The 20,684-nt window shown below is 48.1% G+C and overlaps 1 protein-coding gene across 9 annotated transcripts in view; it reads right to left on the reverse strand.

Annotated features, from left to right (window-relative positions):
* The window catches only part of SIK3 (SIK family kinase 3), a 250,678-nt gene that overhangs the window by 18,664 nt on the left and 211,330 nt on the right, over positions 1-20,684 (reverse strand). For 4 of the 9 annotated variants that reach the window (XM_045482917.1, XM_045482916.1, XM_045482915.1 and 1 more), the window contains exons 7-16: positions 14,474-14,592; positions 13,816-13,926; positions 13,432-13,575; positions 12,930-13,007; positions 12,388-12,497; positions 10,673-10,826; positions 10,255-10,410; positions 7,053-7,123; positions 4,618-4,761; positions 714-864 (exon numbers count right to left, since the gene is read on the reverse strand). In XM_045482917.1, coding sequence (XP_045338873.1) covers positions 714-864; positions 4,618-4,761; positions 7,053-7,123; positions 10,255-10,410; positions 10,673-10,826; positions 12,388-12,497; positions 12,930-13,007; positions 13,432-13,575; positions 13,816-13,926; positions 14,474-14,592 — 1,238 coding nt within the window. Of the gene's footprint in view, positions 1-713; positions 865-4,617; positions 4,762-7,052; positions 7,124-10,254; positions 10,411-10,672; positions 10,827-12,387; positions 12,498-12,929; positions 13,008-13,431; positions 13,576-13,815; positions 13,927-14,473; positions 14,593-16,951; positions 17,794-20,684 lie in introns of those variants that run through there. The other 5 variants (XM_045482918.1, XM_045482920.1, XM_045482919.1 and 2 more) reach the window with 5 other exon arrangements.

A 20,684-nucleotide genomic window follows, 5' to 3' on the forward strand; every position in this document is an offset into this window, starting at 1 on the left:
CGCCCCCCCCCCCCCCCCCCCCCGCATGCAGCGGCGTCGGCAGATGCAGACCTGCCCCCCGAGGTCCTGTGGGCAGAAAGAGCCCCGAGAGAGGACCTGGGTCCTCAGAGAGCAACTAACGCACGTATGCGGCTATTCGTGTACTCGATATATTCACCTTCCATGTTGGGTGAGTGAACGGAAAAGGCCAAGAGGGGCCCGTGTGTGAGAGAGAGCGTCCGGTGTGCAATCCGTATACAAAGCACACGTCGCCTGGAGCCTGGTCATCAGAGAGGCAGGAAGGACGGTGGCCCTTCACACAAGCCTGGAGGTACACTTCCTTCCTTTGGGAGCGCCACTCCCTCCCCACCGGAGGGTGTGCTGGGCGGTAACAGCACTGGGCAGGTTCCAGCAACGGCCAGTGCCCAGAAGTCAGGAGCAGAATGCCAAGCTTGCTTAGACGTATCTTCCCTGGGGCTTCCCACTGAAACCCAAGCCCGGAAGTCCCTCTCTAAACATTACACTGACAGGAGAAAAACCCAGACCCTCGTGGGCTGAGCAAGTTTGATCCTGGGGAAAGCTGTACATACCAGGGAGTAAGCAAAGAGCGTTGGGAAGCTACACGGATCTGAACCTTGACACGAACAGGGCCGAGGTTTGCCACCCCGGTCCTCCACGCTATTGCTCTGCGTTCCCCACGCTTCTCCAGAGGTGCCTGCCGTCTCTCCCATTACCTGCTGCAGCTGTTTGATGCTGCTGCTGTTGGCCAGCTTTTCCAAGTGAGCTTTGAAGGCCTGGATGCTTGCAGCCCCATCTGAGAACCGGCGCACGGGGGAGAAACGCTCCGTGGGGAGGTGCAGGGTGTTGGAGTCCTTGTAGGTAGAGCTAAATACATGGGAAGAGAAGGTCAGGGGCAAGGACTCAGGGCCTTTGACCACATCACCCAGGGACTGCTGTTCCAGAAGAACGCAAAGATGGCTAGCTGCACGTGCAGCCCTGCCTGTGTATTACGCCATTTCCGGGCCATCTCCAGAGGCCAGCCATTTCCCTAGCCTGCTGCCCTTTACAGAGCTCCAGCTGCACGTCTTCCGTTTCCACTTACCTTGAGCTGGCTTAATTTCCAAGCCCGGTGAGGTCCTGGAATCAAATACATCCAGTTCTTACAGATACACTAGGTCAGAGAGAAGAGCCTCTCCGTAGCCCTCAGGCCAAGCTGTATGGGGGCTCTTGTTTTCATACTCGGGACTCTCTAGCGTCTCTTGAAACCTAAAATTCACCGTCTGACCCAGTTTTCCCTGAGCAGTACTCTCTGTATGACCCGAAGGAAACTACAGTCAGCTTTGTGGCAAAGGCCTGGCTTGGAAGTCATAGGTTCTGTGCCAGAAAGTGGAGGGTGGAGGTTCATGTGGGGGGAAAGTGGCGGGGGGGGGGGGGGGCTTCTGATCCCCAGATGGAGACAGCACATTCTTAAGGAATGTGGGCCTCAAGATCCTGCACGCGAAACCGGTCAACGCAAATAAGGTTGCCTGCTGTGAAAATTCACTGCCCAGAGCGGCATGCCTCCCCCCAGCCCCCTAACAACAGAGGAATCGTGTGGACTGCCTACAAAACCCCACTGCTCAGTCAGAGCACAGCCAGTATCTCACAGAGAGAAAGAATGACAGCATCAGAGTCAGAAGCTAACACCTTTGTCACCTAATCAGAACGAGATGTTTATGGGTTGAGGTAAGCAGATAAAAGACTGCCCAGGCAGCATTCCAGCAGCTGATGGAGAGGATCAGGGTTTCATGTCCAGGGCGGAGATGGTATCACACTGAACCATGGGTGAAATGCTGTACCGCCTGGCTAGCTGCTCGCTCTGGACTGAAGCAGAACAAGGCTAAGGAAGCAGGGTGAGCAGCGAGCTCAAATACAATGCAGATGGGGAGGGCCTCGCAGGCTCTGATGGCTGCGTGCAGAGCAGTCAGGGGTCCTGGCCGCGGGGGAAAGCCCTCTGCCCTGCCTTCGCGAAGGAGGACTTTGGGGTCAGGCTCCACCCGAAGCTCAGCACGGAGGTGCGCACAGGACATGAGCACGGACACACAGGTGTAACACAAGACACGTGACTTTGGCAGACACACTCTAGAGGCAGCAATCACGAAAGCCTCTTTCCAGGAACATCTCAGTACTTCCTAGTCTTGTTTCTACTTCGAGGGTCTGGAGTCAAAGCAGGCAAATAATACTGTTTTCTCCTAAAGTCAGAGCCTCAGGCTTTCAATATTTTCTGACACTGGACCCGTTTCGGATTCCCTCAGAAGCTGTGCTCTTCGGGTGGTGAATATGACCTGACTGCACAAAACCCACTCTCTTCTGTCAGAGTGGCAACTCCCAGGCCCAGGTGTTTCATGACTTTTCCAGAAGCTCAGGACCGACTCAGGTCAGTCCGGCACAGAAACTCGAGAGGGACGGTTCCGATGCAGTTGCTCATTTCGGAAGCACTGACAAGACCGATTTGTGTTTTACTTTTATCAGCAATCATGTTCGAGCTCGGGACAGCCTCCTATGAGGCTGATATTCCTACTACACTTTTCAAACAGAAACTTGGTTCCCCACCTCAAAAAAAAAATCCATTCTGTGTTCGTTTTTTAAATTACACTTAAAATAAGTTGTTGTCTTTTTTTTAATTTTAAATTATACTTTCAGGATTGAAAAGGTTGAGGAGACCCCTCTTCTGTCCCCACACTGGACTTCATGAATTATACCCCAGAAGAACAGATGTCTATGCTGTTTTTAAGCCATTTCCCCCAGAAAATGAGAGGGACTCAATAATCTGTCTCGGCTGCTCAAGTCCAGTGTTTTACGGCTTTGCAAAGTTTCTCTTTTCCTCTGAAGACTGACTTCGGTCTCTGGTGTTGCCAGATTTTTATAGCAACCCCCTCTGCACATACCAGTTTGTATCAGTGCCCCACCTCACACAAGGTGCCACTCATCGAACGTTCATTCCAATTCGAACTCGCTTGACCACAGGAAACCCTTGAAACACTCTACCGAGCGTCCACACGAAAGCAGACGGCGGACAGATTTTTCAGCGGGCCAAGCCCTGACAAGGAGCCGTGACACAAACGGGGCTGTTGCCACCGTGGCCTTCCTCACTAAACAAGCGTAAACAGGCTCGAGACTCCGCGATAAAGGCTGACTGTGGGGCAGGTGCCAATCTTCACGTTTCCCCACGAAGACTATCTCCTGAGGAGCGCGTTCAATCAAGTCGGGATACCCGACGGACTTCAGCTCAACTGCAGACCCTGACAGAGGCTAAAAAACTGTCAGGCTGTGGAGGCAGGGAGGACAGAAACAAGGAGGAACAAAGAGACAGAGGTTCTGTTAGGTAACAGTGGAGAGCTCAGAGCTGTTGAGAAATCACAGAAAATTTATGGCGGGGGTTGGGGTGGGGTGGGGAGAGGCAGCCCTCCAATAACTACTCCGAGGACCTTTCCGTGCAGTGCCCTCACAGCGCAGGTCCTGAGAGATTCTCCTCGGAACAACGCTGTCTCTCCGGGCCAGGGACACCGTTTTATTTGAGAGCCGCCATTCCTGCTAGTCCCTACCAGACCATTTTTACGGTTATTCACGGTCGTCTAGAAGAGCTTATCTGCCTTCTCTCAGAGTTGCCAACGCAGCACTGATTATGTCTCAGTCTGCACAGAGTCCACCTGTCCCTGCTGATTGTGTGGACGCCTGACGGGGAACTAGTCACAATAAAAACACTGTTGTCAAGCTCGCCAGTGTGAGCTGGCGACCAGATTTAATAACAACGCATCCACAAACTTCCTTTCCTTGGAACCCGACTGCTTTTCAACTTTCTCAAGTAAGGCTGCTTTCACCATCCTCCCAACGAGATGGAAATAAAATGAGCTCTAGCAATCGGTGGTGGCTTGGGAAGTGTGGCCCATGAGACGGGGGACAGCTTTGGGGTGGACACAGCTAAGAACTGTAGTCGTCGAGGTGTCTGCAGAAGGTAGTCACCTTCTTAAGCCAGAGGCAGGGGTCACTCCCCTGTGCTCCCAGGCTTACTTGTACTCAGTTTTATGACGTTTCCTTGGCCAGGAAGCTAAACTTGTTATTTCTTCAAGAGGATGAATTACAAATGTAACAGAGACCTAGTAAAAGATTTCAGCCTTCAGAATATTATTGCAAGAATGACTTCTTGAGCACAACACTCAAGAGAATGCAGTATCTCTGCTCCACCAGTCACAAAGGGATGCTCCTTCCTCCATGTCCAAGCTCACTGTTCAGTGGTGACATGGTAAGAAATGCTCAGGCTTTGGAAGGTGACGGGTTACTAAGGGTCCAGTCTATCGATATGGCTACAAATCCTCCCATTTCCAGCTGGCCTCCTTGCAGGTTTCAAGTTCAATCTCATCTCTGAGTCAACACCTAGAATCACGAGAATCAACTGCAGACCATAAACATGTCTACAAGGGAAAGGGAAAGAAGAATCTCGTACTGCCCTGCGCACTGCTTAGTGAAAGGAGCTGAGAAGATGTGAGCTCAGGATGCTGTTTAAAGCCTCGATGCGGGTCACCGTCACTGGAAGCACAGCAAGGAGGGTGCCTGCCCGATGAGCCTCGAGGAGCTCACGTAGCTCATGTGGCTACTCACCGATGCTGATCAGGTACCAGGTGAGGAGGCCAGACCCGGGAACGGAAAGGCTGCTGTCCTAGCTGCCGCTGTAGGTCCGGTGGGATCTCAGCTGTAGGGTTGGTCATGGCCAGTGTGTGCCTTTTGGACCTATTTGCCAAGTACCTGCAACAGGCAGGAACACATTTCATAGTAAAAAAGACAGACAGGAATGTTCCTCAGCAAGAAGCATCAGAAGTTCATCCAAAGCACTCAGAATGAAATCGTGCCAGAGCTCAGAAAGGGCTCAGCGGCAAACAGATCCCTGGCTGGATGGAAGTGAGACACGTTCAGCTGGCCAACAAAAGCTGGCTTACCGCTGCAGCGGCTGGATTCGGGACCTGAGAGCAGCCACCGAGAGAAGAGAGAAAACAGATGGGAGCTCACAAAGAAGATCGATTTTCCTTACTGCATGCCATTTGAAAGAAGAATTTGTTTCCCACTTGTTAAGTTTATTCCTCTTTGCCCTCCAAATTTCCAAAATCCAAGTCGGAGGAAATGAGCCCTAAGAGTTATTCCTAGAGATGAGCCAAGAGAGATATTCAGAAGGGCTCCATGGAGTCTTTAGATCCCAATGGCCCCTGGGTTTTGAGACTGTCCTCACTTGTAAGTCCTTCCAACTGTGGCCGAGCGCTTTCGAAACCCCCCTTCCCTCCTGCCCCATGATTGTAAGTCAATCATCAGAGAAGAAACACAGACATCGTCCCGAGGGAACCACATTCTCTAGAGGATGAAGAGATGAAACCACGTGAAACGTTCAGAATTGGTTTTAGGGGGAAAAAAGGCAAGGCGAGAGAAACTCAAGTTTCAAAAGCTTAGGAATTGACAAGCTAATGACTTTTATTCTAATGATCTACTGGATGCACTACTTAGTCAATAGCAAACATAAGCTATGGGCCCCCCTTCATCTGGCTGACGGCTTCCTCCTGTCACTGCTGCTCTTCCCGGGTGTGCACAGAAGAAGCATTATCCCTCCCCATTACATCAGCACTGATGGTCTGATGTACCCCATCTAAATACCCTTTAAATGTTGGTCTCGAGAAAAAAGAAGGTGGAGCCGGAGGAAGTAAAATCCAAGACAAAGAAGATAAAGTGATACGCAACTATCTAATTAATTACGGTAGAAAGGCAGGAAGTTTCCTAGTTTTTTGTTTTTTTTGTTTTTTGTTTTTTTTTCCAGGACACCAGCAGGGCCCATCAGCAAACTATAGAAACGACAGCATCAAGAGGGGAAAAAAGAAAAGAAAAAAAAAAGGTTACCACAATTTTTCTTCTATTGGCTGACCCACCTGCCAACACCCTGTTCTCCACTCTTCTTTCCAAATGGGACCAGCTTCTTTTTGAACAGCAGCTCTCACATACAGAGCTGCTGGGGGTAAGAAGAGAGTACTGGCCAGCAACTGTCAGGTTCTTAAAAAGTGGTCTTGCTTCATTCTTAACTACTTTGCCCATTTAAGCTAAAAACAGTTAACGGACTATAGAGTAATTGGTGGTATGTCAACTGGCCCAAGAGAAAGCCATCAGCGGTTTCATACCCATTTGATAAAGACACCCAAAGTTTCCCCGAGAGCCCATGAAAACCATTTTATTTCAACTTCCCTCAAGGGAAAAACATATAATCTTGAAGGACACCTGTGTTTCTGGGAAAATACATGCTGGATTCTGGTCCAAACCGCCCCCACCCCCGCCCCGGCCCTTCCCGGGAAATAAGAAAGACAATTCCCACGGGGGGGGTGGGGGGGGTGGGGGGGGCATGCACGGGGCTGCAGACCACGGCTAACGGGGGCTGAGGTAAAGTGAACAGTACAGCATGCCTGATGGTCACTGCCGTTCTCTGCGAGTTAGGCATCTCTCAACAAGGTTCTGCAAACAATGGATATGTGCATCTGTCCCTGGCTCGAATCCCATATTCTTTTTTCATTATCTCTTTGTTGGTACAAGGGGATGGAAGAAGCACACGGCAAACAGTACGACAAGCATTCATTCTCCTGGAAAGGAAGAGTCCATGCCAGAGGTCCATGGCCAGACTAGCTAGGATCACTGTCATCCCAGATCGCCAATTCCTTTTCAGTTAACAGTTCTTGGCAGGTAGGAGCAGGCTTTGCGCCTGGTGAATACTATCGGAGTTGCAAATGTGAAGGCAGGGGGCAAGTAAGGAAGGAGGGAGGAGAGAAAAAGTTCTTATGGTTATTGCTGTCACTTAGGGGACTTCCAGTGGTGCTTACAGAAATGACATTTTCTGGGTAGTCTTCTGTTACTTCCATGAGGGGAGGAACATGCCATCTGGCTTGAGCAAAGAGACCACACAAATGTTGAAGCTGCACTGCACCACCTCCTTGGGCAGAGGTGACCTTTCGTTGGTTGCAGGGAGAGCCTGCCCAAGGACGCTCTGCGAGCACCGCCAGATGTCACATTACCTCTGCACAGCTTCCTGGTCTGGCTCCCCATCTGAGCTCTCCTCGTCCACAGGGGTAACTGCCGGCGCTGCCTGGAGAGAGACAGGAAGGAAAAGCTCAAGGTGGCGCTTCTTCCGTAGGAGCTCTTATTCTAGAAACCGGACGTGGGACAGGCCTTTCTGTTCATTTTCTTATTTACGAAACTTTCCCAGGACCCCTGGGTTATACAGGACTTTCACAGGCCCTTCTAGCGTTCCATTTTTACCTCGCTCGGGTGGTTTTAATTTGGATTTCTTCCTCTGAGTCATCTTTCATTCATTCATTTATTCATCCAACAAAGAGCTGAATGCCTACTATGTTCCAGGATAAAATGTGAATTCACAAATACAGTTCTTGCCCTCATTTTACAGTCCAGTGGAGGACAGAGACAAGTAAACAGATAATTACAGAATAGCATGCCCAAGTCCTCTAATGGCATCTCGGGGGAATGTAACACTTCATCTGAGACCTGAAGCTAGGTAGACGGGAGCTGGCCGCGCATGGAGGAAAAGGGTCACAGCCTTCGGGGTTTCTAGGCTGAGAGAAAAGAGCAGGCCTGCAGGTGTCTGAGGACCTGAAAATACAGTAGAAGCCTGTTTACCTGGAATGTCTAGGCACTGACCTGTTGTTTCATATTAATGTTATCACCAGTGTTCAGATGTCTCTAGTGCCAGAAAAGCGTGATGGTTTTTTAACAGCACATTTTAGTACACATATAATTGTGCAGTTGCGATTCAATGCTTGAAAATAGCTGCCACCCACCCAAACACACACGTGCATTGAGAACCACCACGATGCACGCATTATTGTGACGTCCTCACCTACGTGAGGATGGGAGTGATGAACATCCTTCATAGCTCCTCACAGCCTGGTGGCTCTCATAATCACCATACTTCAGGCACTAGAGCAAAATGTCACACTTCCATTATCACAAAAGAGCTTTTTTTTTTTTTTTTTTTTTTTTTTGTCTTAATGGACGATCACGATAAAACAAAACAAAAACTTTGGGAGTAATTCCAATGTTTAAATACTGCTAGGGTGTTCAGATCCCTTACTATAGTTCCTTGAGGCTGGAGTGAACAGGGTTAGGCAGGAAGTGGCCATGGATGAGGCAGGAGAGGGATACGGTGGCCAGTTATAAATGGCCTTGAATACCACATTAAGAAGTATATTTTGAGGAGCGGCAGCGGTGAATCACTAAAGGATTTCAGGCAGGGACATGATGTTAATAAAATTTGTACTCTAGAAAGCTAGCTTGCTCGAGTTGCATTGTGAGAAGGGCTGGTGGTGGGGATTAGGGGACAAGACCGGAGGCAAGGAAGCTAGTTAGGAGGCCACTGTGTCAATCTTGGCAAAGGATGACAGCGACTTCCGGAAGGAGCGGTGGAGGACGGAAGTAAGGCGCTGGATAATTGACTTGATACAGGGATGAGGGAGAGGGAAGAGTTCAGACAGATCCCACATTTCTAGCTTGTGTAACCAGGAGAACAACAGTGCCAGTCACTGTCACCCAGGAGGAGAAACAGGTTACACGCAGTCATTTGAGGACATGTCGAATTAAAATTGTGAGGACTTCTGGGAAAACCAACTAAATCTCTGCCGGAGGCAGTCAGCAGCGTGAAGTGGAGAACGCAGAAGAGAAGAGGGTTCTGAGCTGAAGAATCACTCGGTAACTGAGATTATGCGAGTGGACAAGATCGTCCAGAGAGAGTGTGTAAAATGAGATGGAAAGAGGGCCCAAGATAAAATGTGGGTTTCACGGACTTTAAGGAACAAGCAGAAGAAGAAACTGGAAAAGGAGAGGCAGGAGGAAAATGAGAATGTGGTATCACAGAAGCCAATGGAAGACAGTATTTTAAAGAGAAAAAAATGGTCAGCAGCGACTAATACGGTTGGAAGATCCAAAAAGAGAAAGATTAAAAATTCCCACCAGACCTATCAACAAAAGTTTGTTAGTGACCTTGGCAAAAAGTTACAGTGGACAGAGTATGTCACTCTACCTCCCACAGGGCTGTTCCCGATCCTTCCTAACCTACATTGTTCTTGTCCTTCCCTGAATGCCTCTGCCACCGCCTAGTCCACAACACTCACTCTGGCACTTAATCACACGTGGCTTTTTACTATTATTCGGACACTTCACATATGTTGATCCTTCCTTTTCCCGAGAGCCCTGTTACTGGAAGTGTGGCCCACGGACCCGTGTTGGTCCACAGTGTTTCGTTACCAATCCATGGTAAAGTTAGTACAGAAATAAAGAGTAAGCTTTTAGAAACCTTTATAGCTATTTAACAGAGCAATTCTGTCTGTTGACAATCTAGCCTTGTATGTTGTATGTTTTAAAATTGTTATTTCTCTGATTATTCACTTCTTTGTATTTTACAAAGGTATTAATCCCATGATGGATTGAAGGGGGAAAAAGGTCCTCAGCAAGAGGTATGTTGAGAAGCACAGCCCTAAAAACCTAGTAAGGGCTATGGATGTAATTAGCACCCAATCATGAGGTGCTGTAGGACTGAACGAATGAATGAAAGAATGAGTTTACCTACGACAGGAAAATAACCAGAACCCAGGGAAGGAAAAGAATCTTTGAAGGTTACCATTATGTGTGCGTGCGTGTATCTCTCTATATACATATAAAATAAAAAAGATGGGACTGAGAGATACCAACTGACTAGGTTAGAGTTTATGGAAGCCAAATAATCGACTAATCCAGGTCGTACCGAAAATGTGAAGTAGTGTTAATCAAGGAGAGAGGGCTGGTGACAAGATAATCTTGCAAGCCAGTGTAAAGGGCAGTGCATTCTAGAGAAAACTGTTAGGCGCCGCCCTCTGGCAGGGAGGAGTTACGGGGCGAGGGCTGTGTAAGTCAGGCCACTGCGACTCACTGTGGCCTGCGAGGCTGTGGCAGCACTCAAGGTGGGTGGGTGGGGAGGCCTGTAAGTGGCCCACTGAGGAAACAGGCTTCAGCGTAGTAACTGTTTGGTTAAGTAAAGGAGTTCGCCACACGTTAAGTCTGGAAAATCCTACAAGCCTGAAGAAAATGGGAATACGCTGAGCATCAGACGTTAGAGGAAGAGGACATTCCAATATTTAGGTTGGTGACCTTGGGTTCCCAGCCGTAGGCCCGCAACTTCTTTATCAAAAGTCTCTGAGAAAGTCGGTCGGGCCCTGTGCCGCTACTCACTGGTGTCATGGTGACGAGCGGGGAGGGTCCCCGTGGGCGCTTCAGCAGCTGCTGGGCATGTAGTTGGATGTTGGCTCCTCCATCCGATGCCCTCCGGCCGAGGGGGCCCATTCCATTCAGCAGCTGTAGGGTGGGAGGCTGTAAGAGGGACTGCTCCTGTCGCAAGTACAAGTGGGCAGGACAGAGCGGTGAGAGGGGAAAGGGGGAGGGAGAAAAGACCAGTACTCTGGCCCACTGAAATGAGGGGATCCTTCAAGTATGTACAGACTGATCCTCCCTGTCACCCAAGCTGCTGTGCAAGAGAAATCAGCCTTCGCTATAAGGATACCCTTAAATCCTGGGCGAGGTCCCTCAAAGGCTCTCAGAGGAAGCTCAAATGTGTTTCCCACGGGGCAAGTCCTCTCCCACATCCAGGTACCTTGTACTCAAGCTGTCCAGTTGGTTGCAAGTTTTGCATGGGCAGCAGGTTGTGCATGAAGTTCATGTTAGTGGCCACCTGCAGGAATGGGGCCTGAGGGTTGACTCCAGGAAAACCAGGCAGGAGCTTCTGCAGGTCTTCCATAACTTCCGTGCTGGAAGGAAACAGGATGACAGAGGAGGTGGGTTAATGCTCTTACTCGGATCCCCAAACTGATGAAACTACTAAGTTCAGCACAACATATTTTACTTCTCTCCTTTCCTCCTCAATTTGTACTTCTAAGGCCCCAGAGCAAGGAGAAGCCTAGTGTATGGAATCTGGCTCTCTGCCATTCTACTGTTTGGGACTGGGGCTTGCTATTCTTCATTGACCTCTCATGTACAACCAACAGCTTTGAGCCAAGAGGAAATAGTGGCACCGGTCCAGTTCGGGTTTTCAAAGCCTGGAGGTGAACAGCAAGTTTCTGGAGGACACAGACCATCCACTGAAACAATGGCTTCCCGAAGTAGCAACTGATTCACCAGGGAAAGAATGTAATTACCCCTGTCAGTGCCTGATGGGACAGATAAGTAGTGGATGTGCAGGGCTCTCATGCTCCAACAGTGAGGTTTACAGCATGCTTTCAAATAAGAGATCTTTCCACTGACAGAGTGACACAGGACTCCACCCCTCTGCAGCTGACAGTCTTCGTAGCCAGAATGTTCCCCTGTTGCCTGTTTGATCACAGGCCGAGAATGAGAAACGTAAAGCAAGCAATCAGCAGGCCTCGGGAGGCTTTTTTGGAAATCGCTCAGAGGAAAAAGGAATTCATAAGAACACTCGCTTTGGGGGCGCCTGGGTGGCGCAGTCGGTTAAGCGTCCGACTTCAGCCAGGTCACGATCTCACGGTCCGTGAGTTTGAGCCCCGTGTCAGGCTCTGGGCTGATGGCTCAGAGCCTGGAGCCTGTTTCCGATTCTGTGTCTCCCTCTCTCTCTGCCCCTCCCCCGTTCATGCTCTGTCTCTCTCTGTCCCAAAAATAAATAAACGTTGAAAAAAAAACATTTAAAAAAAAAAAAAAGAACACTCGCTTTGCCCCTAATTGAACTCTCAAGAGAACTCTTGCTCTAACCTCCTCTTCCCAACAGAGTAGAGGAAGTATCCAGAAAAGAGGTAAGGCTATTTTTAATGTTGAAAGTCTTCAAATGCAGAACAAACACAGACAGAGCCAGCCTTCGGTACATTTCCCCTTGTGAGGGCATCATGCTAAAGGACTGTTTGGGGAAAATGTTTTGGGAAACTGGTACTTATTTGGTATGGTTTTGGATTCTTGTTCACCTAGTTTAATTCTTAACTTACATAAATTACGCCATATCATTAGGCATCCCTTCCTAGTTGAGTTTTACATTAGAACATGTAGTAAACAACATCTCTGAAAGACGTCGAACTCAGATGAATTTTAAGGGGTACTTTTATTTGACTTAGAGCCAAGTCAATGTGATGACTGTGATGACTCACGGCCATCTGTGAGCCAAGATGCTACCACGCTCTTCGCCAAAGTGTTGTGATCAATTGACATGATGGCGGCCATCGGCCTACCACGTATCTACCAGGGACACTGAACTGGGTACATGCGTGTCTTGGCCACTGGATTCAATCTCATCTGGGAAACACAATAAAGCAGGAAAAAGGAACCATGATAGGAACTCAGAGTCAGGGCTGTTGGCCAGATACTCACCGTGGGTCAGCCACACCCACTGTGTGCCTCCTCATTGACAAATAGCGGACCAATGCTTCAGGGGAGGGCTCTTCACCCTCATCACTGTCCAAGTTCAATGTCCCATCCGGCTGTGGTGGAAAGAAATACAATCAAATCAGAAATCAAAAGTAAGTCAAAACAAATAATTAATTAAAAAAAATTTTTAAGCTTATTTATTTATTTTGAGGGAGGGAGGGACAGAGAGAGAGAGAGAGAGAGAGAGCGAGCATGCAGGGAGGGGCAAAGAAAGGGAGAGAGAGAATCCCAAGTAGGTTCTGCGCTGTCAGTGTGGAGCCCGATGTGGGGCTGTGAGATTGTGACCTGAGCCAAAACCAAGAGTCAGATGCTTAACCAACTGAGCCACCCACGCGCACCGCACCCCCCCCCCCAAATTTTTTTAATTAAAAAAAAAAAGAAAGAAAAGAAATGAAAGGTAATTCTAAATAAGAAGCCAGGAAAAGCAGCAAAAATATGGGGAAGAAAATGGTTTGGGCTGACACCCATCAGAGGTCACTACTCGCCTCCACAATCTGGTTCTCAGGGTTGATTAGCTGCACCTGGGGAACGCTGATGTTCATGGTGGCACCGGCCTGCTCCGCCTGGAAAGTGGTACATATGTATATACCCTTACCTCAAGTGCTAGAGGGAAACAACAATGGTCTTTCAAAGGATTCTTGATTGCTAAAGTCTATGTTTCTACCTCTGAGCCTTTGGCTCTTCTGCCCATAGGAGCTACAACAAGGAAGCATTCTTTAGAGAAAATAGTCTCTCTCAATGATTGACTGTTTCTTAAAAAAAAAAAAAAAGTAACTCTTGTTGTCCATCCTGAGTACTGGAATATCTTTCCATCCTCTCTGTCAAAGAAAGGTTCTGACCTCTGCTTGACAAGGAAGAGATGACAGACGGGAGGGGATGGAGGTAAGGAAGAACAGGTAACTCTCTTAGACTTAGTGAGCAGTGGGTACCCATCCCTCCTCCCCTGTGTTACTTGTCCTGAATCAGGTCACTGGAGTTATTGCCCACCTGGACATTGACTGGTGCTTGAAAGGCCATGGCACGGGGCAAGCTAGGAGGCGCTCCGACACGCAGGGTTTTGTGTCTCTTATGTCGATCACATAGCAGGCTGTAGATTGCACTATAGTGATCGTAGGCATCCGATCTTAATGACTAACAAGAGAGAAGGGAAAAGAGTAGAAAACCCTGGTGAAATGGCATGTCAGTAACCAAAACCCTTTCAATGGTACAGGAGAAGACCAAGCATCTCCTGGTCAAGGCTCACTGAGGGGCAGAGGAAGAACAGGAAGAAAACAAACAGACTAAAGTTCCCAGGAAGGAGAAAACGTGGAAAGGGCAGGACAGAGGGAAAGCGGCTACACTTTACTTTGTTCTCCACTCCTTTAGAGATACCTGTAGTGTCCGCTCTTTGTCCAGTCCCATGTCCTCCATGGCCAAGAGGACTTCCTCATTCAGGGGATCAATCTGTCTTTCTTCCTTTAATTGCTGGCATTCAGCTATTAACTGTAACATTAAAAAAGGCAAGCTATCAAAGCCCCAATTCACCATGTCAAGATGGCATACCGTATACAATAAATAGGCTGTTCCATGCCCCCTAGCTTGGGATATTTTTGGCCTCAGACAACCCTGAGCAAACAAGTCCTAGATACTCAGCTGTAGGCAGACAAGATCTCCATTTTCCTGAGGTCCTTTGGGATGGCCATAACGGTTTAAATAAAGGTATGCTACAGAAGCCACCGAACCGAACACACAGACAAGAGGAAGGAGATACCCCATGGTAGATGAGCAGCAAGAAATGTGGGCTGTTTCGACAGCCAAGGAGGGACTATGATTTGGGGATAAGCAGGAGGGACTGGTATCACTCTTCTCCAACAACTCAGCTGGTTAAAAATTCCCTCTTGCTGGCATGCATCCCTTGCTGCTTGAGTAACACACAATAGTCTGTTCCCAGCACCCATCTTTTTGGGTCCTGGCCTGATTACGATCTCGGGCAAAAGGGACGGCTGGAGCTCTAAGAGGAGCTTCCTGAGGCAAGCAGCACCCAGCTCACCCTGTCAAAGTTGGGATCGGCGTCCCCTAGCTTCATCCACTTGTGCTTGCAGATCTGCTCCATCGAGAGGCGTTTACTGGGGTCTAACACCAGCATGTGGCGGATCAGGTGCTCACACTCTGCAACAGACAAGAAGAGCCTCAGTCTCTTGTTCAGTCCCTTGTTCATTCTCAACAAGGGAGGTACCCATGCAGCCGAGGAGCTCGAGGCAAGGCAAGCAGATGGATTTTCCAGCTCCTTGCTTCCAATTTGTCTCTCTTGCTCCTTACCTCACCACTTACTCCACAAGGGACTGGGCAAAGGCAGGAAGAGGCGGAGGAAAGAGGCAGTGGGGTTAATACCTTCGTTAAAGGTCTGACCAGACAGTCTAGGGATAATCCATGAGTTTCATTTGTTTATATGATGTACAGCCCCACTTAACACAATTAATGAATAATGGAGTGTCCTCTAAAGAGATACAGTATCTTACAAAGTTCTCAAAACATTTAGTTCTACCTTCCTATATATATTACTACGTGCATACTAATGCTTCTGGCGTGGTGTCCAGAGCGCTCCTCCAACCTCAAAATCTAAATTTCCAGCGGTCCAAGGTGTCGGAGGAGAGGCACAGGACGCTCCCTACCCCACACAGGGACTCTGTTGCTTGCCTTACTTATCATCTTCTCGACGTTTACTTAAACACTCACAAGGGCACACAACTGGGCTCGGAACTACGGAGATTCAGATGAGTATTTTCTTGGATGGCTCACACTACATATTATGTTACAGAAAGTGCAACGGACTCACAATCAAGGAACCTATATTCTGATTTCAAAACCACCCTCTAAGTTTTGTCATCTGCAAGCTGGGGGTATTGAGGATGACGCGGGAGTAGTGCTTGTGTCGAAGACGGCGGCGATGATAAGAAGAGCAGTACTAACACACGGTCTCTGGAGCCTGGAACAACTCCTCTTCTCTCACCTCATCCCCACAGCAGTCCTAAGCAGGAAGGCACTATCGTCACTGCAGTTTTAGAGATGGTAAAACACAGGCACGGAGAAGTCAAGACACGTGGCCAAGATCACACAGTGAGTCAGATCCCAAAGCTGACAGTCCGATGCTTCGGCTGGCGCCCTTTAACCACGCGCCATGCTGCCTCTGGACTGCGCATGGCTGTGGACGGGACCCAAGCTCCTGAGCCATTCATTTAACATCCTCGTCCAGGCTACCATCATCTCTTGCTTAGCCTCCTGCAAAAGTCTCCTAGCTGGTCTTTCCACTTCCACCCTTGCTCCCTGACAATTTGGTCTCCAGGGAGAAGCAAAGGGCCTGTGTCTAAGATGTAAATCTGAGCTAGCACGACCTCGCCTACAACTTTCCAGTCTCTTCCCACAACCAGAGAATAAAGTCCAAAGTCCCGGACCCAGAGGCCACCATCTCTGCCCCTGGCCTCACATTCTGCCACACTCCCTCTGCTCACGGAGCTCCAGCGGCACCGGCAATCTCTCTGGGCCGTGCCTGTGCTTAGCACACTCCCCACGGTAGCCTTTGCACTTGCTGCTTCCTTGGACCTTCACACCGCTGGCTCCTTGCCACTCAGGAGAGAACTTAAATGCCACTCGCTCAGAGAGTTCTTCCCTGGCCACCAACTCAGTCTAAAGTGGGCCTCCGGTCACTCTAGTCCACCACACTAATTCCCTCCACACAAATGACTTCTTCTGAAACCATCTTATTTACTTCTTTGTTGTCCAGCTACCCCGACCACAGTGTGAGGCCCAGGTCTTTCTTAGCGATGTTTCCAGTATCAAACCCCCAATAGCAGAGATGGTTTTTATACCTAAAAGGAGCTGAATCAATAGCTATGGAGTATATGAATATTTATGGAAATCCTAATCAAACAAGATTATGTTTGTGAAAATGCTTTTTAAAACTATAGTTCTGGGGAGGGGGGTGAGGAGGTGGATGAAATAGAGGAAGGGGGATAAAAGGCACAAATTTCCAGTTATAAAATAAGTAGGAAGCAAAGAAGCAATATGCAGCATTGGGAGTATAGGTAATGATAGTGTTACAACTTTAGGGGCACCTGGCTGGCTCAGTCAGAAGAGCGAGCGACTCTTAATCTTGGGGTTGGGAGTTCGAGCCCCACGCTGGGTGTGAAGATTACGTAAATAAATAAAAACTTCAAAAACATAGTGTAGCAACTTCACAGGGTCCCAGATGGTAGGCAGCTAGATTTCTTGTGGTCACTGGTAATGCACACAAATGCTGAATCACTATGTTGTACTCCTGAAACTACTACAGTATTATATGTTAGTGACACTTCAATTACAAAAAAGATACTTAAAAAAAAAAACAAACCTGTGAAATTCCCTGTAAGATATAGGTCTCAAAACTGTCTGTTCCCATTTCATTACAGCGGTCCCGAAGATAAAACTGGCCGGTGGTAAGAGCAAGGACAAATCGGTGCTGATTTTAAAAGACTTTCTGTATACAAGTCACTGTGCTTACCACCTTTATTTCATTGAATCTTCAAAACAGTCCTAAATTAGCTTCTATTATTAGCCCCCTTTATAACAGAGGAAACACGGGAACGTGCTCAACACTGCAGAGTAACGGCGGGGCTGGGACTAAACAGATATGCTCTCGACCACCCTTCATGTGGATATTAATTCTGTTTGATCTATTTTTCCGGAGTGAATTCAACTCTGCAGACCCACAGTTTCTGCACCATTTGGCAAACACTGTTCTAAATCACCATCTTAAAAGGAATACAGAGAATAATTAAGACAATTTATTCAATTTTAAATTTACTCTAACTTTGAAAGAAAATACAAAAAGGAAGGTCCCTATATCAAAATGATTTTAGAGCAGGCACCAACTTGTTCTTGCCTTATAATTAAAAATATAGTCAAATGCAGCGTAGACCCTAAAACCTGTAGGTTTAGGAAAGAACCTAGGAAACAGAGTACACACCATCCACATTTCACTTGTATTAAAATTATGTTTCCAGGGGAGCCAGGCTATACCCCACAAGTGCAGCAATGGTACAGATTATAAATATCTTTGACACACACCTTTATGATCTGCTATCACCTGGGAGGGAAAACATGTTCTTAATTTAAAAAGTTACTACAAGTAAAGACCCCCAGGTAGTGGGGAGGCCTGTGCCGGATTCGAAAGCGGTGAAGTTATGGTTAGGGCCTCTAGATGGCACTCTTCTGTCTTCTTTCAGTTTCCACACAGTGTGTGGTGCATGAAAGGTGAGTCCTCTACCAGATGACCGAGTCAGAAAGACGTTCAGTTACAGGCTTGCTTTAAGACAGGATTTCCAAGGTAGTTTCCTTAAAAACAAAAGAAATCAACACCAATACAATCAGCCTTGCTTTGAAGATGTAGCTAGCTCAATTCGGGATCCTGAAACCTGTATTCAGCCATCCTTCATCACTATTTGATTTCAGAGGCCTTGGAAATTCCCCAGAAAAATGCGAACAAGAATTTATACACACAAAAGTTGCACGTAATTTCGGTCTGTTCAAGGAGCCCCCAAATCATGCCACGGGTTTCTCTGAAGTCTACGGGCCCCAGGTTAAGGCTTCTTGGTGACAGTGAAAATACCTAAGAGACCAGAGTTTTTATCACGTGTGCCCTCCAGAATATCCAGCGTGCAAAGGAACAGAAATCTCACTTTCCATGTGTTGCACAGATGGTAAAACATGACAAAATGCAGAAAGCCAGATATTATCATCAACTCCTACTTCCTACACAGCTCGTGAAATTCAATTCAAGCTAGATTTGAACACACCATTCTACAGAAAATATGGACAGAGGGTGAAGACAAAGGCAATCAATGCCCCAAACCTACTTCCACAATAAACCATGGGACAGTCGATTCAAATGAGTGGAAAGAAGACAGGGCCTCAGATCAAAGGGCACACACGTCAGCTTTTCCAGCTGCCAAAGTGCTCTAGTTTAATGTCGAAAAGGGCCCCATCCCTGGATCCCTCCCTTGGACAGGCAAGGAGACCGAAGCGCTTCTTAGTGCTGGTGTGCGCCAGCCCAGTGAGGGGTCCCTGCAGCTGCTGCCTCAATCTGCCCCGTGCACGACTCCGACCCCGACCCCGACCCCGACCCCGACCCCGACACCGGCAGTGTGAATGGCCGTGGGCCCTGAAACTCGATCTGCCCACAGAATGCTAACAGGGATGCTCCGCTCAGGCCCCACCCTGCGGCTGACGGGTGTTTGGATGACTCTCTGGAGAGAGAGCTGCTGGATGGGCTGGGTCCTCAAATGGGAATTAGTGGAGACTGCCAGCGCAATTCCATCTGAGAGGACCGGGTCTCGAACACCTTCTTTCTTTTTGAAACTTGATAATAAACAGTTTTCTCTAAGGGGTTGAAAGTATTTGGCCTGGGGTGTGGAGGGGTGGGGGCACTAAAGTAAAGGATGAGGAAGGGGAATTAAACACCAAGGTCAAATTCACCAAACAGAGTTAAAGGAAATTTCGAGGCCAGGAGAAGAAATGAAAACTCAATTTCTGGACTCAAAGTCTGAGAACATGGCCCCTGAAGACAGGTGAAAGGCTACGGGGTTGATCTACACCCTGGAGAAGAGAAGGTGTATGTGCAGCAGCCAGGGGTGTACAGGGTGTCCTTCAAGTATGGGAAGGGCTTTTATAAAGAAAACAAAGTGGACTGATACCATGCTGCTCCAGGGGCCTGGATCGAGACAATCAGGAAGCAGCAAGTTCACTTTGGGACACATCTTTCTAATTGTGAGACTTGATCCAAACTCCTGGTCCAGGGTCTTAGGGATCTGAGGAGGGGGCCTCTCAGGGGAGCGAGAAGGGCCGTCAGGTGAGCAGGGCCACACGTGCAGTACGGCTGATGTTCTATCCACCGTTCAGGTTAGTGTTCTGAGTAGGAGTTCGCTTGCAAAGTTAAGTCCAGAAGCAACCAGGTAGGATGAACTCCTCAGTCCCCCTCCAGGCCTGAAAACCATGTAACTGTGAAAAGGGAATGATCCGCGGCCTGTGAAATAGCATCATTATCACCAGACACGTTTAATCAGAGGCCGGCACCTGAGATGTCATCAGAAGGGCTCCCAGCATGATGCGAGGACAGAGCCAGGGTCTGCCTGAGCTGTGCAGCCACAGCGCCTACCACACCCGACACGGAACACGCCCCCCAGAATGCCGACACGACACTGGACTATGAGACGCTAGACGAGCTGGCCACCGCTCCTTCAAACAACCTTCCTCATCGGATTCTGAGAAACCGCAACAGAACGGGCCTTCTCCACGCTTCACACCACAAAGAGCAGACAACTGTCATTTTGTAGCAGACTGAGATGTGGCAGTGTTTGGGGGCAAAAGCCTAGGTCAGACGGTTTCCAGGGCTTTCCCCCTGCAGCTTTAGGGTCCTTTGTCTCACACAAAGTTGAGTTATGGGGTCCCTAACTCACTGATGTTCTCTGAGAATATAACCTGTGAATCAGACGGGCGCTTGAGTAGACATCTGCGTGCAGGCGGGGCCTCAGCATCGAGGTTCTGTTGCAATGAAATAAAACAACACCTAGCAGCTAAGTCTTTTCCATAAACCCCGTGGATATGCCTGCAAGAATTAACACTGTATCTTTTGCACGTTAACAGGGTGAGGGTGAGAGAAAAGAGTCAAAACCACCATAGGGAGAGAGAGAATGCAAGATTAATAGACCAATTCCTGCAAAAATACTATTTAATAATAATTACTAACATTTACTGAGCACTTAGAGGCTAGGCAGAGTAAGAAACACTTGAAGTTAATTAAGCATTTAATTCACAAATGCCTATTACCATCATACCCATTTACAGATAAAGAAATTAAAAATCACAGAAGTTAAGAAACTTGACCTGAATATAACAGGCAAAGCCAGGATACAAATTCTGGTCAGTCTTACTCCAAGGCCAGAGTTTGTAACCCATATAGCACCTAAAATAAATTGATGCTTGATGTTCTACTTAGTAGCTAGCATATCCTTAAAAAAAGCAAAGCAAATAAATTTTCCTTTTCTGATAATCAAATGCCATGTAATCACCACGGGTTCCATCACGATAGAGCCACCTACAAGCCAAGTTCATAAAACATTCATGGTCAGGAGGCTACAAACTAACTGGCAAACAACATCGAGGGAGAATGGCGAGTTGGATGGTGATGATTTCACTGCTCCAGCCAAGAGCGAACTCCATGCACACAC

The sequence above is a fragment of the Leopardus geoffroyi genome, chromosome D1 (assembly GCF_018350155.1).
Source record: "Leopardus geoffroyi isolate Oge1 chromosome D1, O.geoffroyi_Oge1_pat1.0, whole genome shotgun sequence".
In the NCBI taxonomy this organism is placed as follows: domain Eukaryota; kingdom Metazoa; phylum Chordata; class Mammalia; order Carnivora; family Felidae; genus Leopardus; species Leopardus geoffroyi.